This window comes from Thunnus thynnus, chromosome 19, assembly GCF_963924715.1.
Source record: "Thunnus thynnus chromosome 19, fThuThy2.1, whole genome shotgun sequence".
Classification (NCBI taxonomy): domain Eukaryota; kingdom Metazoa; phylum Chordata; class Actinopteri; order Scombriformes; family Scombridae; genus Thunnus; species Thunnus thynnus.
This window is the reverse complement of record NC_089535.1, coordinates 10,637,787-10,664,871: the sequence shown is the minus strand read 5'-3', so window position 1 is coordinate 10,664,871 and position 27,085 is coordinate 10,637,787. Positions and strand designations below refer to the sequence as shown.

At 38.4% G+C, this 27,085-nt stretch overlaps 2 protein-coding genes and 2 non-coding genes across 7 annotated transcripts; 3 read left to right on the top strand and 1 right to left on the bottom strand.

Moving 5' to 3' along the window:
• Positions 1-1,511: 1,511 nt before the first annotated feature.
• On the bottom strand, positions 1,512-19,954 carry st8sia5 (ST8 alpha-N-acetyl-neuraminide alpha-2,8-sialyltransferase 5). Of its 4 annotated transcripts, none has more exons than XM_067574513.1 (9): positions 18,663-19,954; positions 12,824-12,931; positions 12,427-12,519; positions 8,903-8,995; positions 6,360-6,521; positions 5,784-5,928; positions 5,520-5,632; positions 3,958-4,050; positions 1,512-3,844 (listed from the first exon to the last, which is right to left on the bottom strand). In XM_067574513.1, the coding sequence occupies exons 1-9, from the start codon at positions 18,806-18,808 to the stop codon at positions 3,382-3,384; spliced, it is 1,416 nt and encodes a 471-aa protein (XP_067430614.1). In that variant the 5' UTR covers positions 18,809-19,954; the 3' UTR covers positions 1,512-3,381. The 4 variants fall into 4 exon arrangements, with proteins under 4 accessions (XP_067430614.1, XP_067430615.1, XP_067430616.1 ...); XM_067574514.1 differs by having other exon boundaries at positions 6,360-6,446; positions 18,663-19,947; XM_067574515.1 differs by lacking the exon at positions 12,427-12,519 and having other exon boundaries at positions 18,663-19,947.
• A 1,831-nt stretch (positions 19,955-21,785) lies between these two features.
• rpl37 (ribosomal protein L37) lies at positions 21,786-26,508 on the top strand. Its single transcript, XM_067575269.1, has 4 exons — positions 21,786-21,893; positions 23,091-23,226; positions 23,884-23,968; positions 26,398-26,508. The coding sequence occupies exons 1-4, from the start codon at positions 21,891-21,893 to the stop codon at positions 26,465-26,467; spliced, it is 294 nt and encodes a 97-aa protein (XP_067431370.1). The 5' UTR covers positions 21,786-21,890; the 3' UTR covers positions 26,468-26,508.
• Positions 22,936-23,015, top strand: LOC137171402 (small nucleolar RNA SNORD72). Its single transcript, XR_010924762.1, has one exon. It is a non-coding gene; the product is annotated as a small nucleolar RNA SNORD72 (small nucleolar RNA).
• On the top strand, positions 24,904-24,981 carry LOC137171401 (small nucleolar RNA SNORD72). The gene has a single exon (XR_010924761.1). It is a non-coding gene; the product is annotated as a small nucleolar RNA SNORD72 (small nucleolar RNA).
• Positions 26,509-27,085: the final 577 nt, after the last annotated feature.

Sequence of the window (27,085 nt, the reverse complement as noted above, 5' to 3'; positions counted from 1 at the left end):
TCATTTGAATTGATTTTGATTACATAAAAGTGGATATTTTCATAATTTCAACCATTTTGTTATTTTTAGCTAACTTTAGCTACAACCCTTCATAGCTACAACTGTTCAGCCATTACTTTAGCTAACTATTAGAACTCTTTATCCATCACATTTTACTCATCTATTTTAACTACTTATTTACCATTGGTTTTAGCTATTTATTCCAACCTTTTTTAAGCACTTTTGGGTATTTGTATTGTTTATCAGTAGCTGTGTATTTCAACCATTTGTCCATTTAGCTATTATTTTTACTTTTAGCGAACTTTTTAAAATCATTTATCCTTTTAGTTATTTCAACAATTTATCCATCACTATTAGCTAACTATTTCAACATTTTATGTCCAACTTTTTGCTAATTCTACAATTTAACTTTTAGTTCAACCGTTAACCATTACTCCATCGCTAGTTAAGTACTATATTCAACCATTTACCCTTACTTTTAGTGAGCATTATCTTTACTTCTAGCTAACTCTTTCTCAACCATTTATCTATACATTTTATCTATCTATTTCAACTATTTATCCATCAGTGTTGGATAACTATTTTAACTATCCATTGTTTGCTATTTCTACAATTACTATTTACTATTACTATTTTAGCTATTACAATCATTTATCCATTTTAGCTAGTTAACTATCCACTTATTTGCTCGCTTGCTAACAACTAGCTTCCACATGCTCTCAATCAACATCAGGTGTTATAGCCATGGATATATTATAAGAGCTGGATAGGGCTCTGCCGCTCAGCCTTGCAGCCAATTTTTCCCAGTGGTCACTCACGGTATTGCAGAAAAAAATCCTCCTGCAACCCAAAAAGCATTTTCCCCATAGACCACCACTGTAAAAGAGACGTCTGTAAAATGTGTTGCTAGGACACCTCAAACTGCAAACAAGGTCAGTTATGATTCTTTCTATTATGAATTTTTGATCCATGGAGGTTTTATATTTTTAAAACTTTACTTGAGCCGAGAAAAAGCGATTTAAAAATCAGTGGGAATAATTGTCTTAATTATGAAATTATTATTATTATAAATCTTCAATTACAGCCTTGATGGTAATATTAATTTTGAGTGGATTCATTCACTTGTTTGTCAAACAGGGTTGAAAATTGAAGATCTCAACAGTTCCAACTCAGATATGATGGAGAAGCCTGAGCCGTCCTTCGCTGAGTCAGTCAGTGCGATGACACTGACACCGGCTGCTGCTTAATAATTTAAGTGTTGACAGTAGCTTTGCTTAAGGAGCTAATTGGACCAGACAAACTAGAGGTTAACTGGCCTGAAATGAGGCAGTTAATTTAGCACCTTGTGTCCTCTGTGGCCCTCAACAGGCAGAAGATGTGATAGTCAGAACATTGTGCACCAAAAAATCTGGAAATTAAGTAAGTATCTTATAAATTTATATGTTATATATATTTATCCACACTCACACAGATAGACACACACAATAATAACTAATCCACAAACATACAAGTGAGAAAATCCAAACAAATTTATTTACAAACACCGTACCAGTATAAAGAATGATCCAGAGTCAGTTAAGAAGCACTGTGTTATATATTACCTCCATTCAGTACACAGACCAGTTTCATTCCTTTTCCAGTCTAGATTCAGTTGTGTCTGCACAACAATTTTTTGGTGTTCATATTTGCTGAACTCATATCTCTTTATAAATGATAATTATGTTTAAATCTTATTAACAATCAAATGTAAAAAAAATGAAAAAAAATGGACAAGTGCGCAGTAGAGCATGAACAGAGGATTGACAAAATATTAAATTACAGTTGCGGTATTTCTCTCTTGAAACATTCAAACAAAACAAAACAAAACAAAACAAAACAAAAAGCATTTCTTTCCGGTGCTTAAATGTACAATGCTTAAATGCATGAGTGCAAACTGAATGTTCACAGTTCGAAGGGGAAGGTGAAATAATACAGTCGTAGTAAAAGTGTTATAGCACTTCACAAAGGGGCAGCAACCTTCATTCTTGTATCTAGAATCAATGCAAACTGCATTCACTATAATACAATTCTACTGGACGAATCCATTCACCTTTTTTGTGAAAAGGTTTGTGTAAATATCTCCAAAAGCACTGTGAGCTTAAGTAGAGGCTTAAGTGTAAACATATTTCAGTGATCATTGAAGCAGGCACACACAAAGCTAAGTATAGAGCAAAGTCATGCAGAGCATTACATGATTATGGAGTTTACGGGGAGTAAGACTTCACTAATCCAATAGAATATAAGCTGAAGACTGCACATGGACTTCTTTATCTTATTGAGTCTTAAATGACCTTTGATTTGAGAGAGAAACTGATATTTTGTTTGGCGTTAATATATTTGTAGATGAGCAAAACACATGGGTGCATTGCATATCATATACAGTAGAGGGGTTCGATATCATAAGGCAGCATGGCTTAAGACATGAATGACAACAAGAGGCTGGGTCACTCAACAGTGATCTGTTTCTTTCCCAATTAGACAGCCTTGAACGTTTTGCTGAGGTGGTGTCACTGTTAAATATTTATCTGGCTTTTGTCCAAAACCATGAAAAGCCAAAAGAGAAAACAAACAAACAAAATGAAAACATCCTCACCTCTTCTCACACACCCTTTTTCACCAGAAATGTCAGAGGAAAATTTCAAATGGGAGAGAAAGGCCACTGAAAACAGGCCATTTCAATAGATTTTAAAATATTCACCCAGTGAATGTGGTGAATAAGAAATAGATTACAAAAGTAGACAACTGGATGTTACTTTTTCATGTTTTTTCATATTTTTTTTCATATTTGCTTAATATCAAGGTTCAGGCTTTGTTTCACACAAACATTAAAAGCTGCCACACCCACAGAGTGTCTGAGATAAAGAGAGAAGAAGAAGAAGAAGGAGAAGAAGAAGAAGAGGTGGTATGAGGGGTCACAAGACACCCACTGCGGCCCTGTTTCAGCATAAATATCTGTGCAACATTGGGTAGAAAACAACATCTCTGTACAGCAGAGCCACTAGAAAACCTCACAGAAACAACATCACTATGAAGACCACTTTTCACATTAAAAACAAGCATCATATGGTCAGAGAGTCGGAGATAACCATAGTGATTTGATTGGCTGAGAAAACAACCTAAAGTACACATTGAAAAGAGAACTATGTTGGCAATTAGAAGAAAGCAACCTTCAACGTGTGGTTGAAGTAGTGACAGCGAGGAAGTGTACGCTCCAAAGGCCAACTCTCTTTTTAAATAGGGAAGAAATAGTGAACCGTGTCATTCACTGAAATAAAACACAACAGGTAAACCTGCTCTTAAAAAAAGTAAAAGGTAAAATGGAAATGAGGGTGGAATGAGGGATCACGTGCACTGCCCTGTGTGTACATGAATGATCCCACGAGTATGCATGTGAATGAAGTTGAAAATTTCATGAGGCATTGCGTGGAAGCCAGGCCGTGGCTTGACGTTGTCGTAGTAATGGTGAGTGATGAAGATGCCGGAGGGGTTCATGGGAAACGCCCAGAAACCGTAGAGGTGGACTTCCTCACACATCTCTAACGCGGCGGTGACGAGCATCAGGCCGCTGCTGAGGCGCTTGGCCCGGACGCCCTGCACCGCCCAGAAACGCTGCACGTTGAGCAGGTACTGCGGGTGGAAGAAGAACACGCCTCTCTGGGAATCGAAGTCATCCAGCATATACTTGACTCTGAAAGATACGTCAGTGTTGCGGGTGTTGTAGAAGGCAGGAAGAACCACTGAGGAGTTCTCATAATTCTGGAGTACTTCGTAAAATGGTCTTCGCCATTTCTCCAGCTTCTGAAATCTGCAGTGCAGAGGAAGTGAAACATGAGATGAAAGACGCCAGAAGAGAAGAAAACTAAAGTGACCGAGAGAGTGAGTGATCTGATTTCTCACTCTGACCAATATATACAGTACCTCTCAGTAATAATGCTTGGGTTTATTGTCACCAGATCTGTTTTGGTGCCAACATCGGCTGAGTACTTCTCATTAATGGGTGGTATGTTGCATCTGCAAAAAATTAAATAAAAATCCACTGTTACTATTACAGAAATTCAAATGCATTTTATTTGACTTTTTAAACTAGACATGCTTGTGAGACATAAATGTAGAGCTGCACAATGAATCATATGATAGTTGCAGTCAAGAGTTGGACTTCTACAATTAATTAAACTTCATTGACCATTACTAAACCCCTCTCCTGAGTGGCAGTTGTCCAATCATAGCTTAGCAACCGTAACTAAGCAATGTCAAAGTATTAGAATTCTTCACATTTTGAAGTGGTGTGCATGTCGGTTGTATTAAAAGTGATCCTCTGTATATAAAGAGTTTAGGGGATGGTGTGTCCACAACCCAAAGCACAAAGAAAAGTAAGTGTAGAGAATGGATTAAACTGTGTGTTTGTCTGCTCTAATGTAAGCTGAAAACATTAGTATGTATCACCAATTACAGCCCACAGTAGTACCCAGCGGTACTTCTATGGACAAGGAGCATTTCATACTGCATTATTTTGTGGTGTTAGTGACCAAGGCATTCAGAAGGTTTTGGTCTATTAGTAGCTTGTGCAGCCACAAGGCTTAGTGGTAATTAATTGCTCTAGATGTAACAACAAATCATTTTGCCAGTACTACCTGTGTGACTACTGCAATATAAGAACAATGCTGTTCTTTTATTTCCATGTCTTATACATGGATCCTCAGTCTGGAACATGCAGTTTTAGCCTCAGTCTTTTAGCACGATATCATGTGTAGCCATTATATACCTATTTAATAATTAATCACAGGCAAGAGCATTTTAAAGGGGACCTGTTATGTTCATTTCCAGCTCTATATTTTTATTCTGGGACTCCACTACAGAAGCTTTGCATGATTCACCATTCAAAAAACTCCCTATTTATCTTCTACTGGCCCTTTATACAGCCCCTCAATTCAGCCTCTGTCTCTAACAGGCTGGCTCCGGTCTCTTTAAGGCCCCCCTCCTGATGAGGAGAAATAGACAAATTTGGAGCTATTTGCGAGTGAGCTCACAGCGTGCCAGCTCGGCTCAAGTCATGGCTCAGCGTGACTACCCCCAAAACAATGGAAAAATGCCATAATGTTAGTGTAGTGGAGCAGTGAACTCCTGCGCTGTGTGTGGAGCATATAATCATATAAAGAAATCCATCATGAGCCGAAATCAGCTCAGGCTGAAAGTAGCAAAAAATGAGTGTTCAGAGCAAGAGCTAAATCTCTTTTATGTGATTGAATGCTGTGTTTGGCATTATTACTCAGTCCAAGTTTTGTTTATAGATTTATAATCATAATGTGAAGATTTAAACTTTTTTTGGGACATTTTTTGATAAGTTTAATAGAACCAATCTGTTCCCAAAATGATTGTATAATATAATAATAAATATTCACAATCTTAATAGTGAGTAAAATAATTGATGATCACTGTGCAGCCCTCATACAACAAACAATGAAGGATTTGATCCTGTATACCTGAACACAAAATCTGCTGAATCAATTTCCTTTCCACATTTGCTGTTCTTGATGATGCCACCATTTCCAATAACAGCACATTTCTTGTACTGTGATTTGGAATACGGCATATCCTGGATGAGACAGACACAGTTTGTTAATGTCAGACAGAACAGGAGGGCTTTTGAAATCAAATAGATCTTATCATAGGCTTAGTGCCATCAGGCCATTGGTAGAATACAAAAGTCAGCAGGGCAGCAGTCAACATGACAAGCATGCACTCACATCTGGGAACATCTTGAAGACTTCGGTGGTGATGGGAAGGATGCCACTGGTGTCCACCTCGTATCTCAACTTGGTCCCTGCAGGAGTGTTCCTCTTGGTGGTGAACAAAAAGGAAGGAGCATTACAGCAGCGAGACAGAGACATCCTTTAAAAGGACACCAAAAAAAAAAAGGCGAGTGTTAGTTTAATCGTAGAAGATTTCCCATCAGCCTCAAGACCAACCTGTTATGTTTTGTTGACATTGGCTTGGGATCCCACAGACCCTACTGGTGTAAATGTAAATATAATATTAAAATCAAAGCAAAATCAAGCAATTTGTTTATTTCTCTTTAGCAACAAACTGGAATTTTCTGTGGTGGACTCTGAAACATGTTATAAGTTCAAAATCATGTTTATTAGCAATTCTTATAAAATTAGGAAATGTCAAGGTGATACAACAATGTTAAATATGTTTTTTGAACTGTTTAAGACTTCAGGTTCAGGACATTTGGGTTAAAGAACTGAATGCACTGCAAGGGGGAAAAAAACTACACATGCAGTTTGCGACCTGAAGTCATGTGTTAGAGTCATGCTTACTTGAAGTTGCTGGTCTCCTCCTTGCTCTGCTCCCATCTACACACCTGCAGGTTTCGCCATCTCTCAAACAGCTCTGAGGTTTTCACCCTGGCAGACAGGCAGAGAGACTTGTGGAATGAGGAAGGATACCCACGGCCATGTTTTTTCTGATTAACCATGTCTCTACAAGGGTAGTAGATTGAAGAAACATCATAAAAACCACTCGAAAAACACACACAAGGGAACAAAAATGGAGCAGAAAATTGCAGTAGTTACTCTGTGATGGCTGCACTGATGAAAATTCGATCTTGACTCGTTAATGCAAAGAAAGTGGCTTAATCTAGCAGGTCTGTAAATAGCTGTCCTTGAACTGACATTTCCTTGGAGATGATTGGGAGATGTGATTTGCTCTGGGAGGCCGGGCGGCACCAATACTCTTTGACTGTCTGGCAGAGTGACAGCATCTGTTCTCTGCCACAGTCAGAGTGGCTCATGGCCTTTCGCCAAGCGCCTTGAATGCATTTAACTATAAAGTCTGACAAAAAGACTGAGGAATGTGCACAAAAGGCCACTGGACAATGTTCACATTCATATACCAGGAAGCAATGCTGCTCAAATGGCCGTTAGCACAAGTGGCTTATTGTTATTTATAATGTACGGTTAATTGTCAATAAAAGATGAAATTTCAGCAACAAAATGGATGCCATGTGGCATTTGCAAGATTAAAGCATTCTTTCCTTCAGTTCTACTTCATGATTTTAGTAAATTATGTTGTTTGCTGTTTGTTTTCTACATAATCACAGTCTCTGCCACTTGATCACTTAGTGCATTATAAAAAAAAGAACAAAAACTGTCATCCATGTATGGTCACACAATCAGTTCAGATGAATCTCTCCACAATGTAGCTCAACGTCATGTTTAATAAAGTGGTCTTTATTTATAACACATTACTGGTCAAAGTCATGGAAAATCTGAGTGCCGCCACCAACAATGGACATAATGCTGGGTAAGACTTAAACCTGTAGCGCGGAACTTTTGTCTCCCCCTTCTGGCAGTGAGATTGCAGAAACACTGTCGACATCATCACCGGAGACCCCTGACGCTTTTTATGTAAGCCGGTTCCCACCCTGGTGACGCAACACAGTTGGGGCACACTATGGACGGTCCACCCCGGTCAACAGTCACAAACCAATCATCACTGGTTGACGCAAAACGCATCACTACCAGTGTGTCAGCGCGGGAAAGTCGCCACAGACGCCAGATTTAAAAACTCCAGTATAGTGTGAAATACAGAGAGATTTAGGCAAATCAATCGCCACAATAAAACGTTGGCATTGTACGTTTCTGCAAACCATAGATACATTGAATCTCTCTGTTTCAATCTGTATGTTTCAATGTTGATCATATTTTAAGGTGTCATTTAACGCCAAATTAAATATCCGTTATCAGTTGAATAATTATGTTTTATGGTGTGATAATGCTGTGGTTAAGGTCTGGTTAGATTTAGGCACAAAAACCACTTGGTTAGTTAGGAAACGATCATGGTTTGGGTTAAAATACACGATTTTTGTCACCAGAAAAATGGCTGCAAATGTCCTGACATCTCACTAAAAATACCCAGTTTTGTAGCCAGAAAAACGACTGCAAATGTCCCCATATCTTGCCAAAAATACCCAGTATTGACGGTTGTAACGGGAAGCAGGCAGTGGTCTCTGCTGCTTTGATGCTTTTGCAACATTGTCCGATGCATCTAACTTTCAAGCCAACCTCCTAATATAAAAGTCAGCTCATACAGATGTCACCTGAACTACTTCACTTTCCCTATGATACGTATTGTAGAAATGTTGATATGCTATGTATTAAACATATTTAAATGTAGAGATTCAATAGAAGAAACGTACCATGCCAACATTTTATTCTGATTTACCTGGTTGTGGTAGATTTAATCAGCGCTATGTGAACTCGTTTGGCAAGGGTTTGAATGTAACAGACGTTCATTTATATGCAAAGGTCCCGCACTCCAGCTTTAACAAACAGGCTCTAGATATGATATACGGTAAATTATGATTATGATACAAATGTTTGTTTGCCCTATCATCAACACAAATATCAAATTGCAATATAAGTCAGCAATTACCATACTTTAACTGGAATTTAACTGCCATGCTTACTATGAGATTCTTAACTGAACGACTGGGCTTTAAAATAATACAAATTATGTAACCTTCCATGTTATATACTATTCTTTTGTTTCTTCTGTGAAAAATGTAACTTTTTGTGATGAATTTTAGCTAAGCTGGTGGTGATGTCGGCGGGTTGGTCCACCACTTTGGTCCAGACTGAAATAATAACTATTGAATGAGTTACCATCAAATTTTGTATGAACATTCAAGGTCCCCAGAGGGTGAAATAACTAAGGGATTGTCACGAAATTCAGTACAGACATTAGACAGGTAGGTAGACATTCTACCTACCTGACAGGTGCTTGAGGATCACCTTTAGGAAAAAAAAGATCTCATTCTAAATAAGGGCGTCAACCACAAGTGTCATAAATGAACACTCACATTGTCAGGACTTTGACGTCCATAATCTCCTGTCTGAGCTCCCTGCATGCAGTGGAGTTGAAGTCAAAGGAGCCATCATAGTTTTCCAAATACCTGGAGGGATACACACAGTCATCCTCTGGCTAATCCATACAGGAAAAAAACAACAGAATTAGCAACAAACTGTGGAACAAAAATGCAATATAGTGTGTTGAAAAGACACAATAAAGCAAAATATCTTATATTTACTACTAAATGTCCATGGCTTGACTTTATGAAACACTAGAATATAAGTATAGCATTGTGATGACAGAAATGATACAGCTGATATCACAAACAAGATATACTGTTACTGTATACTGTTTATTTGACACTTGCACCAGATTCTAATACATCTTAGTCTAAACCAATCTTAGCCTAACTTCAGGACATTAAAAACCTCTCATATTTTCGCTTATTTAAGTGGTTATGATGAAAAATCACATTATTTAATACTGGTATTCTATTAAATATACATATATATGTACATATAGATGAGTGCTGTATATTAATTTAAATCAGAAACACAAAATAGTCATCTGTCTGAAATAGTCTGAAAGGGAAACAGGGTTGATTCCAGTGCATAGCTTGTTAAAATAGGGGACTAGATGGCTATAGTGGTGTCAAGTCTTGTGGATATGAATATGAGAGTGTCTGTGCTTTTGTATGAGGCAGTATAATTATTTATATACTATATTCATACATTTATAACTACATGAAAGTATTAATGTTTGTCAGTTGTGATCACTGCAATAAAGTAATGACATCAACCATTAACTTTTTTGGAATTTAATCATTTCAATTAAAGCTAATGAATCAGATACATTTATTTAAGATATACCGTATAAAACAATCACGATACTGAAATGGCAACACATTAATCAAAAACATACAACAGTAATGTCTTCAGTGGGGTGGTGTGACTGTGTGAAAGTGGAAAGGATTCATAATTGTTGTAAAATTCATATCAAGGTGTCAATAAGTTGCCATTTTTTTGTGCACACTGATGCCTCATTTCTTGCAGCATAACATTGTATTTACATGCAATCAAGAGTGCAGTCTGGATAAAATGTGTGTGTGAGTGTTGGTGTTTCAGGATGGAGTGGGAGTGGTTAGGATGGAGGTTGAAAGGGGAGAAGAAGGAAACCACCAGTGTAACGTTTGTATCTTTGTTTATAAGGTGCTTTAATAATGTTGGACAGAAGAAAGAGACTTTTCATTAGGCCTCAAAAAATTGACAAAAATCAGTGTTTTGTATAATTTTCATAGCTGCACTTTTCTGATAGTACTTATACTTCACAGGAATGTGAAGTATAAGTTACTTGACGCATGGAGTGGTTCTGTTTGATCGCTGGTTTAGATGTTTGAGACATTCTGCTTTCCAGAGTGTTGTATGTTTTAGAAGATATAACACAGTCTTCCTTTTACAAATGACAAATTCATAAGCTAAAAAAACAAACTCTTGCTCATGTCATTACAATCAGGATGTCTGTGTCTACAGCCTTTCATGGTCTGGTATGACCAGCCACTGTTAGTGAACTTTAGATAGATGCTGTTTAACTGGCATTAATGAATATGTTCGCCGACTTCATGACTCTGTTTCTAATTATGGTCTTTTTTCACTACATCGTTACATGACATGATGTTGTCTTTAAATCAGCTGACTCAAGAGAATCATGGGAAATGAAGGCAAATGCAGTGTACCGATATCTTGTAGTTACTGTTAGTGACCACAGTGGCCGCTGTTCAGCAAAAGTTATCTTTTGCTTGATGGATCCTATAAACCAAAAGGTTCATTGATTTTGTCTAAATTGTGAAAATAGATCAAATTGTTGCATTTATTTGCACCAATTTCTATTAAAGGGTTTACTTGGAAGGACACACATTATTACACATTACAAACTTATATTTAGACACATTGGTTCAGTTTGTTGGATGTTGTTTTTGTAATTCCATTTGGCTGATGACCAAAATAACAGCTTCGATATATATAACTAGAAATGTTTTCAACTTACATGCAAATACAACATTGTTTCAATATACTGTCTACCTTTGCTACATCTGCATGAGACAATAAAAAGGCACTAAAAGGTGAGAAATATACATCAGTTTTTACAGCCAAATGATTTTTGTCCAATTATAAATCATCGCATACCCAGAGAGTTGCTCTATTTAGCCCTGATCTATAGTTTTCCTTTTAGGTTTGGGCATAGGGCCAAACCATAGAGTCATCTCTCGCTGGCTGCATTTAAATAAACATGTTCTATTGATCCATACTGACGCTAACTGATGCTAACTCTTCATTTTTGGATTACAATCAGCGATCTCTAATCATCATTTTTATACATACCCTTTCTGAGTTGCATCTGAATCTTAGAAAGCTCTTAATATCATATTTTTTTACATTTACATGTAAAACACTGTTGAATTGAGGAAAGGCGAGATTTAATGTCAAAATGGCATCAATCATAATGTGTGTCTAGAATGAATGTTTTTTGTATTTGTCAGGATGAAGTGTGGTGTTTTGGAAGATGGATAATATTGTAACATATTACATGTGGCTGTGGAAGTAAATGAGATGAGTTTTTTTTTTAAAAAACAAAAAAACAATGACAATAAAAGAACACAGCGAGCAATACAATGAATGGATGCATTAAAGGAACAAGATGTCAGGATGAAATCGTACAAATAAGGAGCAATGAAACTGGTTGTCTACATCCACCTGATGATGCAGTGTATTTCTGAGATTTTACTAAGAGCAGCATCTGTCTTATATATAATACATTTAACACTTTGAATAGACCTATTAATGCTTGTTTTAGCTAAGATGATGAAACCTTTGCAAGTGTTTTCTATTTATTTCACTTAATGAGACGAATTTCATCTCTATGGCATCTTAGGTTAACCATACAATGCTGGTTTAAAACCAGTCCAGGACTAGAAAGCATCCAGCGTTTTTTACCACAGACATCTACTGCTCAGTGCAATGAGGAGTTGAAGCTTTAGGGGGGGGGGTCAAAATCTGGCACGTTCCTGTCTTCTTGTTACAAGGAAAGTAAAGTGGGAAATCCAGGTCGCAGAGAGAGACAATGCAGATGTGAGAAGGGGAGATAGGGCAAGCAGAGAGAAGTGTCCACACTATGTACATGGCATACACACACAGAGCTGTGCAGAACACATGAGACACAGGTTGAGGAGGACAAGGCATTTGGAGATGGGTGCTGGATGGGACACAGAGGCACAAGGGGAAGCCAGTACATCAACAGGAAATTCAGAGAGGAGGTTCAACCAGCTTCTGAAGGAGGAGGAGGAGGAGGGGGGGGGAGATGGGGTTTAGGGAGCTGGGGTCGAGGTGGACTGGATCAGACAACATACAAGAGCAAATCTGAAGTGCAACCACCACTGAAAAAAATATGAGAGTTTATACCTTTCAGACTAATGAAAAAAGAAAGAGGCATTCTTGGTTTTCTGTGAAAAATACTAATAATGCCATCAAACTGGCCTACCTTTGTGAGCGTTTGTTCTTCTTAATATCGGCTAGGCAGGGTGTGACTATTACGGAGCTCTGTGAATCAGGCTGAAAATGCTGACGGAAACATCTGTCAACATGCAGATAGGTTAAGTTAGAGTTAAATGTGTGATTTAGGCCTGTGACATCACCACCCCTGCTAATTCCCTAAACCTGCAGATTTGAAAACAAGTAGAGAGAAGGAAAAAAAAAAGAAGAGTAAATGTCGGTGTTTTCTACAGCATCTGAAGAGAATGGTGGGCGTATCAGCGACCCAGTCCACGCATGCAGGGCTGGGTCGTCACTATGATGGATTTGAAACTTGTGTTCTCTTTCACTCTATCTCACTCTCTTTTCTCAGAGGTGTTGTGCAGTTAATCACGCTGGAAAGGTACCTTTTCCTTCCATTTCTGGCAGGCTTCAGAGATCCATCATCCGAGAAATTAACAGGACCGGTCCAATTTCCTGTCTCGTCCCCTTTGAGTCGGCTAAACTGTTGCGCACTAGTAAGAAAATGAGTCAGTTTATTTGGGATTTATTGTCCTTATTGTGCAAAATGTCAAACACATACAACCAAGCCCATGTGTTCACTCACAAAAGTCAAATATGCACACACACACACACACATACACATATACATTAAGAGGGACCAGCTTTTTGGCTCAAGAAAAACAGTCAAAGTGAGACACCAAACATGGTTAGAATAAATTTTAGGTTAAGAACACCATGGTTTGAATATCTTATGTATGTATATCTAATTTATGTTCTGTTGGGCTGTTGCCACTAATCCGAGTGTGATACAAACATTCACACCGTGCAATATTGGCCTGTAGAAGTGTAAGACTTGTAATTCAGTCTATTAAAGTCGAAGTGATTTAAGGGAAGAACAATCTGTGCCAATGTTGCTGTAAATATCAAATTACTCCTAAAGACAAGATGCCAACAGATTTTGCCAAGTGTAGTTACTATAAAAGAACTGTGGCTTTGTCCAGTCTGAGAAAATAACCCGTGTGATGTCATCAGGGGGTTATCCTGACTTGGATTTGGAGACTATAAATTATGCATTATGGGAATTGTAGAATCCACTGTTTTTGTAGCTTGACCCTTATAGTTTGACTAAAAGCCAGGGCCTCTGCTGCTTTGATTTCAACCATTCTCTTTTCTTAATCTGTCTCTTGTAACTCCCTAAAACTAAATCATGGAGACGTCCCCTTTTGGAGACCACAGTGAATTTATCTGATGGGGCCATTTGGTGCAGGTGGTGAATAAACCCAACTAATTCTAGAGAGATGAGGGGCGTCTGTGTGTTCAGAGTCTGTTTATAGTAATTTACAAAGACCTCTGCTTTGAAAACATACACATTATCGAGACTTCAAACTTATTTTGAATCATATGACTGGCTATATTCTACATTTTCGTTACTGTAAAAAAAATAAATCCCATGAATAAAGCAAAATCAACAGTGTGTTAGTCTGTCTTTCAGTACTTTCAACTTCCCTACACTGTGCGTGACTCGCAGCCCCAAGACCATTTGTTCCTTCTGAACGATATAAATCTTTAAAAAAAAAAAAGGGTCACACTGTGGTTTTTTCTCAAATGTTACTCAACCAGGGGTCTCTTTGTTGGGGACTAGTTTCAGCTATGGATTTGGCATATGAGCAGTGTTTACAACAGCAGTTGGTATATGTGGAATGGATTCAAAATAAACTACAGCGCCCACGTTCATGGTAATGAAGCAACATGTCATCCAGTGCAACGACGTGGCTCACTGATGTGTTTTTAATAGTTTTTGGACAACAATGGAGCTCTGTGTTACAGAGGAATATGATATACAAGAGTTTGGATACACAGACGATACTTGTTGCTAGACAAAATTAATTGTTGGTTTTGGTCTTTTCATGGGATTTGTTAGTCTGGCATCACTAGTCTGAAACCTCTCAGTTAATTTTCGATATCCAAGGGGCGTTATCAACGGGCGCAGACCAAAATGCCTCTGGATGCAATTGGACAGAGCAACAAAATATGTGACTAACGCTGAGCAACATAGCCTTCTGTACAGTCATCATATCAAACCCATCCCATATTAGATAAATGGTTGTGATTGGCCTGACCAAGGCCAGGTCGGCTGGAAATCTGTCTGAACAGGAGGGGGGCCAAACACATCTGCCAGAGCAAATAAACATGAGCTCGCAGATTCATCTTGTTCCCTGGCTAGGGATTTGTTGACAATAAGAAAAATATAGAATATGACCAAACTTATCCTCTAAAGACCTGCAGTTGTTACATCTTCATATGTGAACAGACCTCTCATGTTCCATACATTCAAATATCCATGGACGTACAACCTCGTCTAATATCTGACTGATTATTATGCAAGAATTCATGTGTGACTCATTTCTGTGAGTGCTCTGTGGGTGTTGTGCTAAATTCAGCGGTGCGATTGAGCCCAAAGAGCCTTTCTGAGTGCATTATGTGATGGAGCATTCATCATCAGATGTACTCATGTCAATACTGATCTGCAAGCACATTTGGCTTCTCTGAGAGCCACTTCAACATCTCAGTAACGCTCTGCAGATGGCTGCGCTGTGGAACGAAACACACAGTCAAATCAGACACATTTTTATGCATGAGTTTAGGATGTGTGCCTGAAATAGGACATATTTCTGTTATACAAACAGAAAAACTAATCAAAGCAGCATAATTTAGTCACTTGTACTGTTATCTTACTCAGATTTTAATCATCACCGACACACTATGCCCATTGAAGACCGATCTAAAATGCAGTGGGTCGATCCATAGCTTATAAAAATCATACAAAACTTTTCCAATACAGTGGCTACTAGTGAAACCCTGCTCAATCTCTTGTGACTACTTGTGACTCACACATCAATCCAGTGTCTTGAATACAAACATTAAGAGTCTATTTATCTCTTATTGACACAGTTATATTGTGATCTGAGTATTAGATCAACAACAAGCTCAAAGTTGCTTTGTATTGTCTATCGTGTTGCATTGACTCAGATGTCCATTTATTATATCCAGGGGTATTTCTGTATCGACTAAGAGCTCCTTAAGATAGAGAGGTACTTCACTGTGCTTGTCAAAACAGAAAATTAATATGTCATTTATGGAAACAGATTCAATCTCCACTCAAATCTCTTTCTTCCATCTCTGCGTTAACTTTAAACGGGGAATCACTCTTGTAAATGGTGTAAGTGTTGTGACGTATAATTACAAGGAAAAATACTGTATAACCATCAATATGTACAGTACAACTCTGTCAACTGCATGTAGAAACTGAAAAAACAAAACAAAGAAAGCCGCCTCGCTGTGGAGCTCTAGAGATACAACTCACTTACATAATGCATCGAGAAGGGCTCATTTCTTAAACAGAGTCACGTACAAATCAGTGCTGAAGTGATTAGTTAATTGAAAAATTAATCAGGCAAGGGCAGACTAATTGAGTAATCGTTTGAATCATTTATCAAGCAAAAATGCCAAACATTTGCTGGAATTTTTTTTCTTTCTTCTTTGTTGTAAATTCAATCTCCTTTTGCTTTTGGACAGTTGAAAACAAGTTATTTAAAAATGTCACCTTGACGACTATGATTGAAATTTACAACTTTTTCTGAATGTTTTACAGATTTAAATAACAGACACATTAATGATGAAAATCATTAGTTTCAAAGCCACAAATTTTTGGATGGTTTCTAACTAACGCGCTACAATCTGGGGCCCTTGGTGCCACTCCCTCTCTGGCTGTAAGTATTTTTAGATCACCCTCTTCAAGTCAAACAGAGTTGAAATATGTCTGCCTTTACAAAAGTGTGTCACTCACTGTAATTATTTAATAGTACCCCCTCTTGTTCCTGCATTGCCCTTTTACAATCCTACATCCTCCACCACTTCGTCCTTCATGATGCCAGTAAGTTCAGGTAGGGAGCTGATTCATGTGACGCCACAATGTGACTCAACAAAATGGCAAGATTCATGGCCAGATTTATCACAACTGTACAATAATGTTCACCGCTTAGTTTGACTTCAGTGGGCGTCTTTGAGTCTGTCTTAAAACAACAGTCTGGAGCCCAAATGAATATTGAAACAGGTTTTTCTTTCTGTAATCATCCTTTCTGTTCATTCTGATCATTAGAAGATCCTCTCCAAATGCACTTACAGCGCAAGTGATGGGAGCCAAAATCCACAGTCCTTGTTTTGAGAAAACAGCAGTCTGAGTTAGTCAAATAGAGTGGATACCTTCCAAAGTTACAGTCCTTTTAGTAAAAATTTCCCTTTTTATGTCTTGACAGACAGTGTTTTTCCTTCCAGGTGCAGTGGAATAAAAATAAAAATAGAGAATTTGGCACAGACAGTAGCCTAACTTTGAAAGATATTGACTTGATTTGACTAATTTTGGATGGCTTAAGCCTCGTCTTACCTTCAAATAAACTTTTAAATACATTTTTGCACAGGAGGATGGCTGTGGATTTTTTCCCCTGTCACTTACATTCAAAGTACATTATGAAAGGATCTCTTAGTTGTCAGTATGAACAGGAGGAATGATTACAGCAAGGAAAACATGTGTCAATGTCCATTTGGGCAACCGACTATTGTTTTGAGACAGACTTGAAAAACAGTGAACCTATCCTTTACGATTTCACTCAATCTAAGCATCCAAATGCCTCCTCTGCGCCTCAACGCCAATTTGCAGAGATGTTTTTTTCTGTGATGCCCTGAAACACCAAGAGCGCATGGAAAACGACTTCAGATTGTTCACGCCTGGGCAGATATCATAAGATGACGTCTTCGCTCTCCTCTCCTCCGCATTCTCTTTCACGTGCACACAAACATGCAAACACATTCATTTCATCACCGTCTCTCAGTCTCCCCACTCTCAACGTCTCCTTCCACTCACTCTCTCTCCCCCACTTGCACTGAGGTGTGTGTGCAGACAGACTGTAGCAAAATGGCTGCCGCTGAGCCCACTGGTTTCTGTGGTGTGGCTTGTTCCCTCTCTCTCTCTCCTAGGCTGAGCGCTAGGAGAAAAGTAAGGGCGCAGGCGAAGAAGGTGTGCGTGTGTCGGGTCTGAATTCATGCATCCCGCCGCAGAGGTCAGGATGCCATGAATCCACATTGAGTATTGTTAGACCAGCCCGGCAGGGTGGCAGGGGAGGGGTTAGCTGTGGGGGAGCTTTGAGATTGCAGCACATATATGTTTGCTTTGGAGTAAACATATATGAGCTGTCTGTAAAATATCTAGAGGTGGGGGGATAAGGTTTTCTGATTGTTCCTTTGTCAGGAGTGAGATTTGGTGTTCTTCAGGTCATTTTTAAACCACCTAAAGATAAAACATCCCGGTTTCTCAACATCTGCTCGTCTCACACTGAAATTTGTCTCAGAATGAAAAAGAAGGGTTCCTGCAATTTAGTGAAAGTTTTTTAAATGGGTCTAAATGCTTGAGATGTAAAACTGGACTTCCAACCAAGGATCTGTATGAGGGACACCGTTACTGTTGCAGAGGTATTATAAAACAGGTTCTGCAGTGGCTGCATGTGCACTGACTGCAGCCTGGTAAAAAAAAAAAAAAAAAAAAAAATTAAAAAAAGAAAAAGATATATTTAACAGGGACCAATAAGAAATACACATCATCTTTGACATGTTGCTGTTTGTAATCATCATCAGCTCCAATAGCTTTCAGTTGCATTATGATAACCAGATGCCTCTGTAAGATGTAGGCTAGGACCAGTCAAGAAGGCTGAAACGGAAAATCAAATAAAGATCTTTGGAAAAAGAAAGGGAAAACATTACCATACACAGCTGGAACACTGTGTATGGTATGAATGTGATGCTTCATTTTCAGAAGATATCAAAAAAATAAATCCAATGGAAATTGTTTCTATGCCACTGGGAAAAAAAGATGGATGGTTAATTGCTATTGTTCTCTCCAGCCATTAAAGCTTGTTTTCCTCCCCATGCATCCCGACATGTACTTCATCCTCCATGTATACTGAAACATTTATCAATTTATCATTCATAATTTATCTTTCACCATTCAGTCATTAATTGGAGGTCACAAATGAGCAATAAGCCTCACACAAAACGGCTATGAAGGCATGCTTATGACGGCTGAATATTATCATTACAGTGTGTACAACTTTACTGTCATAAACAGCCGGGCCTGCGCTCTAATTGCTTTTGTCTATTAACGACGACTAAAGAGAAATAATCAGCACTTACCTCTTGATGTAGTTTTTTCCATAGAGAATCTGTTGCAATAGTGTCACGAGTCCAAATGCGCAAATAAATATGAAACAAAGAGATCTATTGCCTAGTATATCTTTACCCGACGATGGGTCGGAGTATCCCATTCTTCGGCGCAGCATCCAGGGCTGACGGTGACACCCGGTTAGGTGTCTCTCTCCGATGCATTCAGGACCAGGAGCGCAGGTGTCTTGTACCCGCTAGACTGGACATTGTCCCCTCACCTTCCTATGCTATTCTACTGCTCTCATACCAAAGCATCACTGACTGAGAAGCATTGCAATTTGTCGCCGATGTGATCTCAATTGCAAACCATTAATGGGCCCGTATGCAAATGTAGAGGAATAGATTCTATAGCTGTGTATATTTTGCAGTCAGAGGAGATGAAAATCATGAAATGTCCCGAGGAGAAATTTTTGATTTCTATCGGATATCGCGCGCGCTGCTGGTCGACGAGGTGCAGCCACTCGGTCGGAAGGAAAGCAATGCAGATTATCCAAAAAAAAAAAAAGCGCTCAAAAGGCAATTTGTCTAGAATATAAATCCCGGAATGTTTAAATCAGATAAAGCAAATGCATCGATGCCAAGCGCGCTTTTTTTAAAAAAAAAAAAAATTAAATTACCGATGTGAGCAGCGACCGAAAAAAAACCTCACATCGTTCATGCTTCATCTCAAATCAGAGCAAAGCTGCGTGACTGAATTATAAAAGGAGGAGGATGCGCCTTTTCTCAGCCTGGCAGCCAGGGGCGCGCCGCGTCTCATTCAGATGCTCCTTTACTCAGCCAAAGCCCAAGGTCACGGTCTCCTCTTCAAGGATGCGCTTAATTTTAGATGTAAAGATTACATCAAATTAGAATTCATTGTAATTTCTGCAGATCTGATATGGCTGCAACACTCACGCACAAGAGCTTGTTTTTGCCCAATCACAGCTTTCTGTTTATTTTATTCATTGGAGTTCAATTCACAAGAGTTTCTGCTCTGCATTAATGGTACTTATCTTCTGCTCAGCAATTTTCTGTCTAATATATTTGAAGTTAATTGGTATCTCCCACCACTCCCTCCACTCTTAATAAAGTGTTCAAACCTTAATTGACAGCAACATTGTGGAGAGCTAGACTCTAATGCCATGACAGCAGCACTCTCTCAGAGCCAGCAGACCCTTCTCAGGCTGTGGCTGATAACTGTATTAGTGACATTTGATTTCTGCCAGTGTCCACTTTGACAGTCATTTGATCATGTCATCAAAGTCTAGCCTGGGCTGCTTCAGCAGTAATGCATTAGCAGCCTTCAAGCAGCAGAGTCGTTGGTGTATGGAAGAGGATTAGGGCCACATGTGGCGTCAGAAATTTCTGAAATTAAACTTTATTCTCAGAATTCTGGCTTTGCAAATCTGTTCATTCTGACTTTAACATCAGATTCCTGACTTTAAACTCAAATAAATGTTTCACATATGGCCCTAATCCTCTTACGTAGAGGTGGGATGTGACAGATGAAATTAAAATAGTGAGGACACACTTGAAAAGTGGCAAATCTGTTAAGTGTACCACAGATTTTCCAGATTTACTGACACATATTGGACACGGACATACGTTTTATTTTACTTACTTTAAGTAATCTGCAGTAATTCTAGTCAAGTCAGAATTTATGTTGAAAGTCAGATTGAAACACTGATATTTGAATATTTGTAAAGGTCTGTTTTACTTTTCACAATCCATTTATTTTCTCATGTGTGCACAGGTCCACATGGCAGCAGTTTAATAAAAGAAGCCACAACCAAAACACTTGAATCTTTCCTCTTGACAAAAATGAGCAGCAATTCTTCTCTGAGCCACTTCCAGATATGTGAACTTCTCATCCTTTCCTTAAAAGGAAGCCAAGAAAGAGACTAAATTCAACGATCCACAAACTATTTTTACTGTCACTGCAGAAGTTGGAATCATGGGGTTGGAACATACAGTATATGGCCATATTTACCTGCTGGGAGGCACTGAAGCCCCCACTGACCCGGACTTACCATTAAGTACAGTTCACACAGCATCAGTATAACAATTATCACACGTTATCACATGGCTAAAGTTTGATACTCAGGTCACATTATAACAGAGTCATCTCAGTGACAACTGAGCAAGCTTTATCTTCTGAGGAAGACATGAGATACAGTTGAAAGCCCCAAAAACCTGGACCACCGGGCCCACCTGGTTTGCTGTGTGTCAATCAGTTTGCTGTAATTAGACTGAACACATATTTCAAATATGCACCATATAAGCGATATCAAGTAATATAATAAACATATTAAAATAAATTTTGACACAGGGACCTTTACAAGACAAGGCTGTAATGCTTACCGGTACCACGCCAATCCAACTTTTAATCTCATGCTCCATTTTACTCCCATGAACAAGACCGACATACTTCAACTCATTCAGATGGGGCAGCAACACATTTCCAAATGGGGACCATTTTCAGTGCAGCTTGACCCTCGTCCCAACTACTTCATTCTCATTGTAGTGCATACTGGATTACAAATCATCAGTTTAGAGCTGCAACAATTAGTCAACTAATTGATAAGTCGTCAACTATTAAATGAATCGCCAACTATTTTTCACCATTTACTGACATTTTACAGACCAAACAACTAATAGATTAATGGAGAAAATAATCTATAGATTAATCAATTTAAAAAATCGTTAGTTGCAGTCCTATTACCTTTTAAAAATATGTTTTCACTGTCTGTTGGCTATATCTTTGTAGTTAATTTAAATAAACATTATTTGTTTAGGATTTTTGATAGTAGGCCTATGTGGTGAGGGTCAGGTATTTTCTTCAGTTGACAATTTGGATATTTTTTTCTACCCCACAAACAACAAAAAAATGTGACACTGATTTATATTGTAACAGTATGCTGTGTTTGTATTTTGATCATAAGGTTTTGCTTCGTGCATTCTCAGATAGACGGTGTTTTTATTATGACACTACATACACTTCCTATATGACTTTAGAGCTGTTTCCTCTTTAAATAACACGTAGGGTAAATAAATACATGGACCTAAAGGAGGTAATTTAATCAACGTTTCTTCGAATTATGAGCAGAACGCTATATCGATGGGGTCACATTTGAGTGTTACACAGGAAGCATCACGGATGTAATTTGACGCAGCGCATGCTCCTCTTCCGGCCTCTTTTCCCTTAGCCACTGGACGAAAATGGTAAGCTGCAACGCTGGCGGAAAGAAATCTCTTAACATCTGTTGAACGAACGGTTTATCTGTCATCTTCTGTTGATATTTGGACGTCGGTTAAGCATCGTTACCGTTTGGATGAAGTATTTTTGTAGATGAAGCTTAATTTTAGTGTATTTACAGCAGTTTGCCTGACACCCATCCAGCATTCATTTCCTCTCCGTAGCATTGACAACAGAATGTGCTTCATTGAAACGGGGGAAATACGGTGTTTTACCGCTGGATAACGTTAACATTACTCTGGATATCGTCGGTTAAACCCGTTAACGGGCCACGGTGAAATTGGAGACTATATTCGTCTAGTTGAGGTGAAATGGCTAAGTAGCGTTAGCTTCTCTGTAGCCGGCTAGCTTCTCCGTGTAGCACTGACTGTGCCTCCTTTCTGTAAATGTTCACATTGCCAATACGTTACTGTGGTAAACTGACACAGAAACACGCCTTTCTTTACCGAGGACAGGATATTAGTCTGTAGCTTTGTATTTAGGTACATTTAAGTATGTTAGTGTTCTATCCCTGACAGCCAACATCTAAGTTAATGGTGCCACTGGAGGCTTCAAACAACTTTATTAATCCCACTAGGGGTAACTTGTTTGGAGCAGCGTGTTGTACACAAAAAACACTAACACACAAACACAAATTAAAAAGAACACCAGCCAATGTGGAATAAAATCTACAAATATTGATAAATAAACTTGATGAACACAAAAAGATCAGATAAAACATTCACTAACAATAATAACGGTAAAAAAAGAAATCTACAGAGCAATTAGTCATATTGTGGAGGGAATGATTTAGAAGAGTGCTTAGTTTTACGAGTGAATAAAACATAATGAAGCCCTGATGGCAACAGAGAATGTTTACTTTCGAGAACATGTCCAGAAGAAGCCAAAATACTTGCTGCTTTCTGGAGAATTTGTTGGTTGCAAAAGGAATTCAGATCTTAGAATAGATTTTAATGCTGTTCAAGCTGTTCATGTCTTTTATTGTTAGGCTGTGAGAGCAGCAGATGAGTCTTGTCCGTGATGTCTTTAAACACAAATGTCTGAACAAATGACTTTCTGTGATTCAATCTTCTGTGCTGAGACAAGACTGACAAGAAGTTAAAACTGTAATCAATTCTTTGGCGAGTTGTTCCTGACCTCTGATCTTTCTTTAACTTCTCAAGACGAAGGGGACATCATCTTTCGGTAAACGCCGGAACAAGACGCACACCCTGTGCCGTCGTTGCGGGTCCAAGGCCTACCACCTGCAGAAGTCCACCTGCGGCAAGTGTGGCTACCCTGAGAAGCGCAAGAGAAAGTGTAAGTCACTGAAAGACATGTCTTGTCCATAACTATTCAAAACATTTCATGTAAGTGTGTTGTTGGCCCTAAAATTGGCAGGTAAACTTTGGTAGTGGTTTAGTATAGGTTGACTTCTCTGACACTTAAAACACAAGGATGTTGTCACAGAGTATGTTTCGTTATCACAGTGTAGTGATAGTATGAATTTTAAATGATGGCTGAGAAGAATCAAAGACCAGGACAAAGAAACATTTCAGCTATTTTACAAAAGCAGGGCAGCAACTAACGGTTACTTCCACTATTGATTGATTTGCAGATTTTCTTTATTAACTGTTAATATCAGAAAACTGAAAGGTGCCCATCACAATATCCTGGACGCCAATGTGACACCACTCTGTTTTGTTTTTGTCTGACCAACAGTCCCAAAACCCAAAGACTAAATTTACTAAATGTAAGACTGAGAAACAACAGCGAGTTTTCACAGCTGAGAAGCTGGAACCATCTAATGTTTGACACTTTTGCTTGAAAAATTACTTAATGATTGATTATCCAAATAGTTAAAATAATTTTCTGGCTCCAGTCTATTGGACACATTACCTGGTCTTAAATTAATATGAAGGAAACTGAATGGCCAGGCTGCCCTGATACTTACAGATGTTTGATTTTGTTTTGTAGACAACTGGAGCGCTAAGGCCAAGAGGAGGAACACCACTGGCACCGGCCGTCTGAGACACCTGAAGGTCGTCTACCGCAGATTCAGGTAAGATTTTTAAATGTGAACACAGTACATAACTACCACTGGTTGTTATTTCTGCAGAGCAAAACTCTTGAGTGGTCTGTATCAGATTAGTGTTAACAGGCTCTTAGTGGCAGAAAGGGTCAAATTAGATTATACGCCTTCACTGCTGGAAGAAAGACTGATAAATGTCATCTTGATGCTAAGACTTTGAACTAATTACATGTTTAACTCATTTTAAATCGCCTCCTAAAACTATAATCAACATGACCATCACTTTCTAAGTCAACCTGCTTATTGTGAATAATAATTTAACTTGAACTACAAACATTAGATGCGCTTCTGAGTTGTTGACTCATTCCTGGCAGGTCATTTAAGCAAGATTCCTGCATTGGTTATATTGTCAAATGATGCGAGATAATCATTGGAGTTTGTGTTGTTGACATTGCATCATGAAAATTGTGTTTGAGGGACATACATGGTGCATCCGAACAAACGTAAATATAAACAACTTCAAACAAGTGTTTACAAACGACAGAAGAGAAATGTCATCCCTGACATGTTGATAGTTGACCTGAATGTACCTAACGCCACAGATGGACTGTAAACATGAAGCTCTAAACTAAATTCTGTGGTAACGTAGCCTGTCAACAATGCAAGTGTGCGTCAACTAGACTTATTTTTCTTGCCTGTTTTGCTGTGGGGAACTGATAGGGAGGTAACTTGGCCGTAAGAGAAGAAAAGGACAGTTTGTAACTTGTCTTAAAGCCAGTCAGTGGCAGGGATTCCCAACAAGCTGATAGATGCATCACGCTCCAGCACCACCCACACAACAACAACTGAAGGTATCTGCAGGCTGCGTGTCACCAAGTATAAGTGATCGGGAAGAGATTCTGTTAAATAACATTTGGGCTCTGTTAGCAACCAGTTTATAGTCTTGTTAGAAGCCTCGTCAGTGCTGCTTACCAGTGATGGTGAAAATAAATGTCTGAACAAATGAATTCAGTATGATATCAGCATTTTCTCTGAGGTAAGCATCACACACAGGATCTGTTAGATTAAACGAGATGCTCTGCAGAGACTGTGTGGTTTAACAGGGATCCAGGTGAATGAAGAAAAATGAGTGCCTGTCCATAACGCTCATCAATCAATTAAACAGGTTAATGTAGTCAAAGTGTTTTATAGATGACTGATAAGCTGGTAATCAGAAATTTAAAAAGATAAAGGTAAAAACATGACAATGACAAATGAAATACAAAGGGAATAAAAATGTTTTAAAACATGAATCCAATAAAATAAATAATGGCCATAAAATATCCTAATATAAGCCAGACTAAAGAGGAAAGTTTTAAGTTTACATTTGAAGATATCAACACTTCCAGCTGCTCGCAAGTCCTCTGGCAGGCTGCTCGGAGCATAAAAACAGAAGCTGCCTCAACAAGAGTTTGTCCTACGCTTTGGAACAACTTAAAGACTTGTGCCACACCGCAAACACATCAGATAAGTAGTGTGATGTAAGACCATGAAGATCTTAAAAACAAATCTTAAAATCAATATGGAAACTGTCAGGCAACCACTGTAAGGACTTAAAAACGGGTGTAATGTGTTCCTCCTACTTCATCAAACTATAAATGTTTAAGTTTAAGTAATCATGACTATAGATGGCTAATTGTTCAACTAATGGCTTAAAACTTTGATCAAAGGTGTCTAAAAAATCGCTCACACTAGAAGAAGCGCCATAGTGAAGTACAAGCCAAGTTCATCTGACAATATGCCTTTTCCACAGCAGATATGTTGACATGTATGTATAGCACAGGTGTAATTGATCACATAAATAACATAATGCCCACATTTCCTTTTAAGCTGTGCAAGTTTGAGAGCCCTGGAGTTGTGCATGCTGTTTCAGTGATTAACTGGGTCACTGAGTTGAACTGATGCATCATAAATGGTCTTAGTAAAACTTGGACTTTTCCTGAGATGACAAGTCAAAATGTTTGCTTTTGAAAGGCCCCTTTTAGTGAGATTGGATGTGTTTAAAACAACAAAACAAAGAGCCAGAATTCGTGCCTCTTTTTCAATGACTCATTTCTTTTTAGATGACTGCTCTTACTGAATGCAAAAGTTTTGTTTAACTAAAACAGTCATGCTTAACATCATACCGTCTGTCATTTGTGCCAACGTTTGTCATCCATAATGTTTATCCTTCTGTCTAAACAAATCAACGAGAAATATTTACAGTTATGAACAATTTGTTAGCTAACCGGCCTGTTGGTACTGGTAGTAGAATGTAAACATAAAAGTAAAACTTTTAGCACATTTGTTAATGTCCAGGAATGTTTATGAAATAACATAACAGATGACTTGTGACTCTATGAGCAGGATTTGCCTCTTGAGTCAGACTACTTTAATTACATGACATCATCCTCACGTTTGTTTTTCTCTTATTTTCCCAGGAATGGTTTCAGGGAAGGCACCACCCCCAAACCCAGACGTGCTGCAGTGGCCGCCTCCAGCTCATCCTAAATGACACATTTTTGTTTAAATAAATGTGATGTTAAACGGGAGTTTCAGTCTTGTCTCGTGATCTTTAAGCCTTATTGTCTGGATCAGTGATGATCTTGTTAATAATAACTCTCTAGAAGGATGTGACTTTATTCCCACTCAGTTTGTTTTTGCAAATCTCTAGCAAGTAAAATGAGTCCCAGATGTTATGTCAAAAAGGTACACAAAACTAAAAATAAATGGTGTTTTCAGAAACATGAACTGCTGTTTTAATGTTGGAGGTTTTGTAGTGTAGTCATCAGGAGGATCTGATTTTTATTTAGTTACATCCCACACTCTGAATTTCATGTGAACATATCTGGCAAAGTATTGTCTTAAAATGTGGGAACAAACACTCTGCTACAACCAATCATTCCACAATAAACAAGCCATAAATCTACATGACGGGCACGAAGACACCTCAGGGGTAAAATCAGATTTTATTATTACCGTTATTGCTTACTACTTTAATTAGTCAAAAAGAGGTGCGACCAGTCTATTTTTGCTGAATACATATTCAGAGCTGATTCCAAGGAAAAGTTCATACACAATTTGATGCAGCCCTCTTCCAAATACCACACCAATAGAAGTACTCCTAAT

Excerpts from the sequence above, each read along its gene's own strand:
- st8sia5 (XM_067574513.1), bottom strand. The coding sequence starts at position 18,808 with ATGCTGCGCCGAAGAATGGGATACTCCGACCCATCGTCGGGTAAAGAT. Across the intron at positions 6,522-8,902 it reads GACGTCAAAGTCCTGACAAT|AGACATGGTTAATCAGAAAA; the intron begins GTGAGTGTTCAT and ends CTACCCTTGTAG. Across the intron at positions 4,051-5,519 it reads TCAGCAGATTTTGTGTTCAG|ATGCAACATACCACCCATTA; the intron begins GTATACAGGATC and ends AATTTTTTGCAG.
- rpl37 (XM_067575269.1), top strand. Across the intron at positions 23,227-23,883 it reads TGAGAAGCGCAAGAGAAAGT|ACAACTGGAGCGCTAAGGCC; the intron begins GTAAGTCACTGA and ends TTTGTTTTGTAG. Across the intron at positions 23,969-26,397 it reads GTCGTCTACCGCAGATTCAG|GAATGGTTTCAGGGAAGGCA; the intron begins GTAAGATTTTTA and ends TTATTTTCCCAG.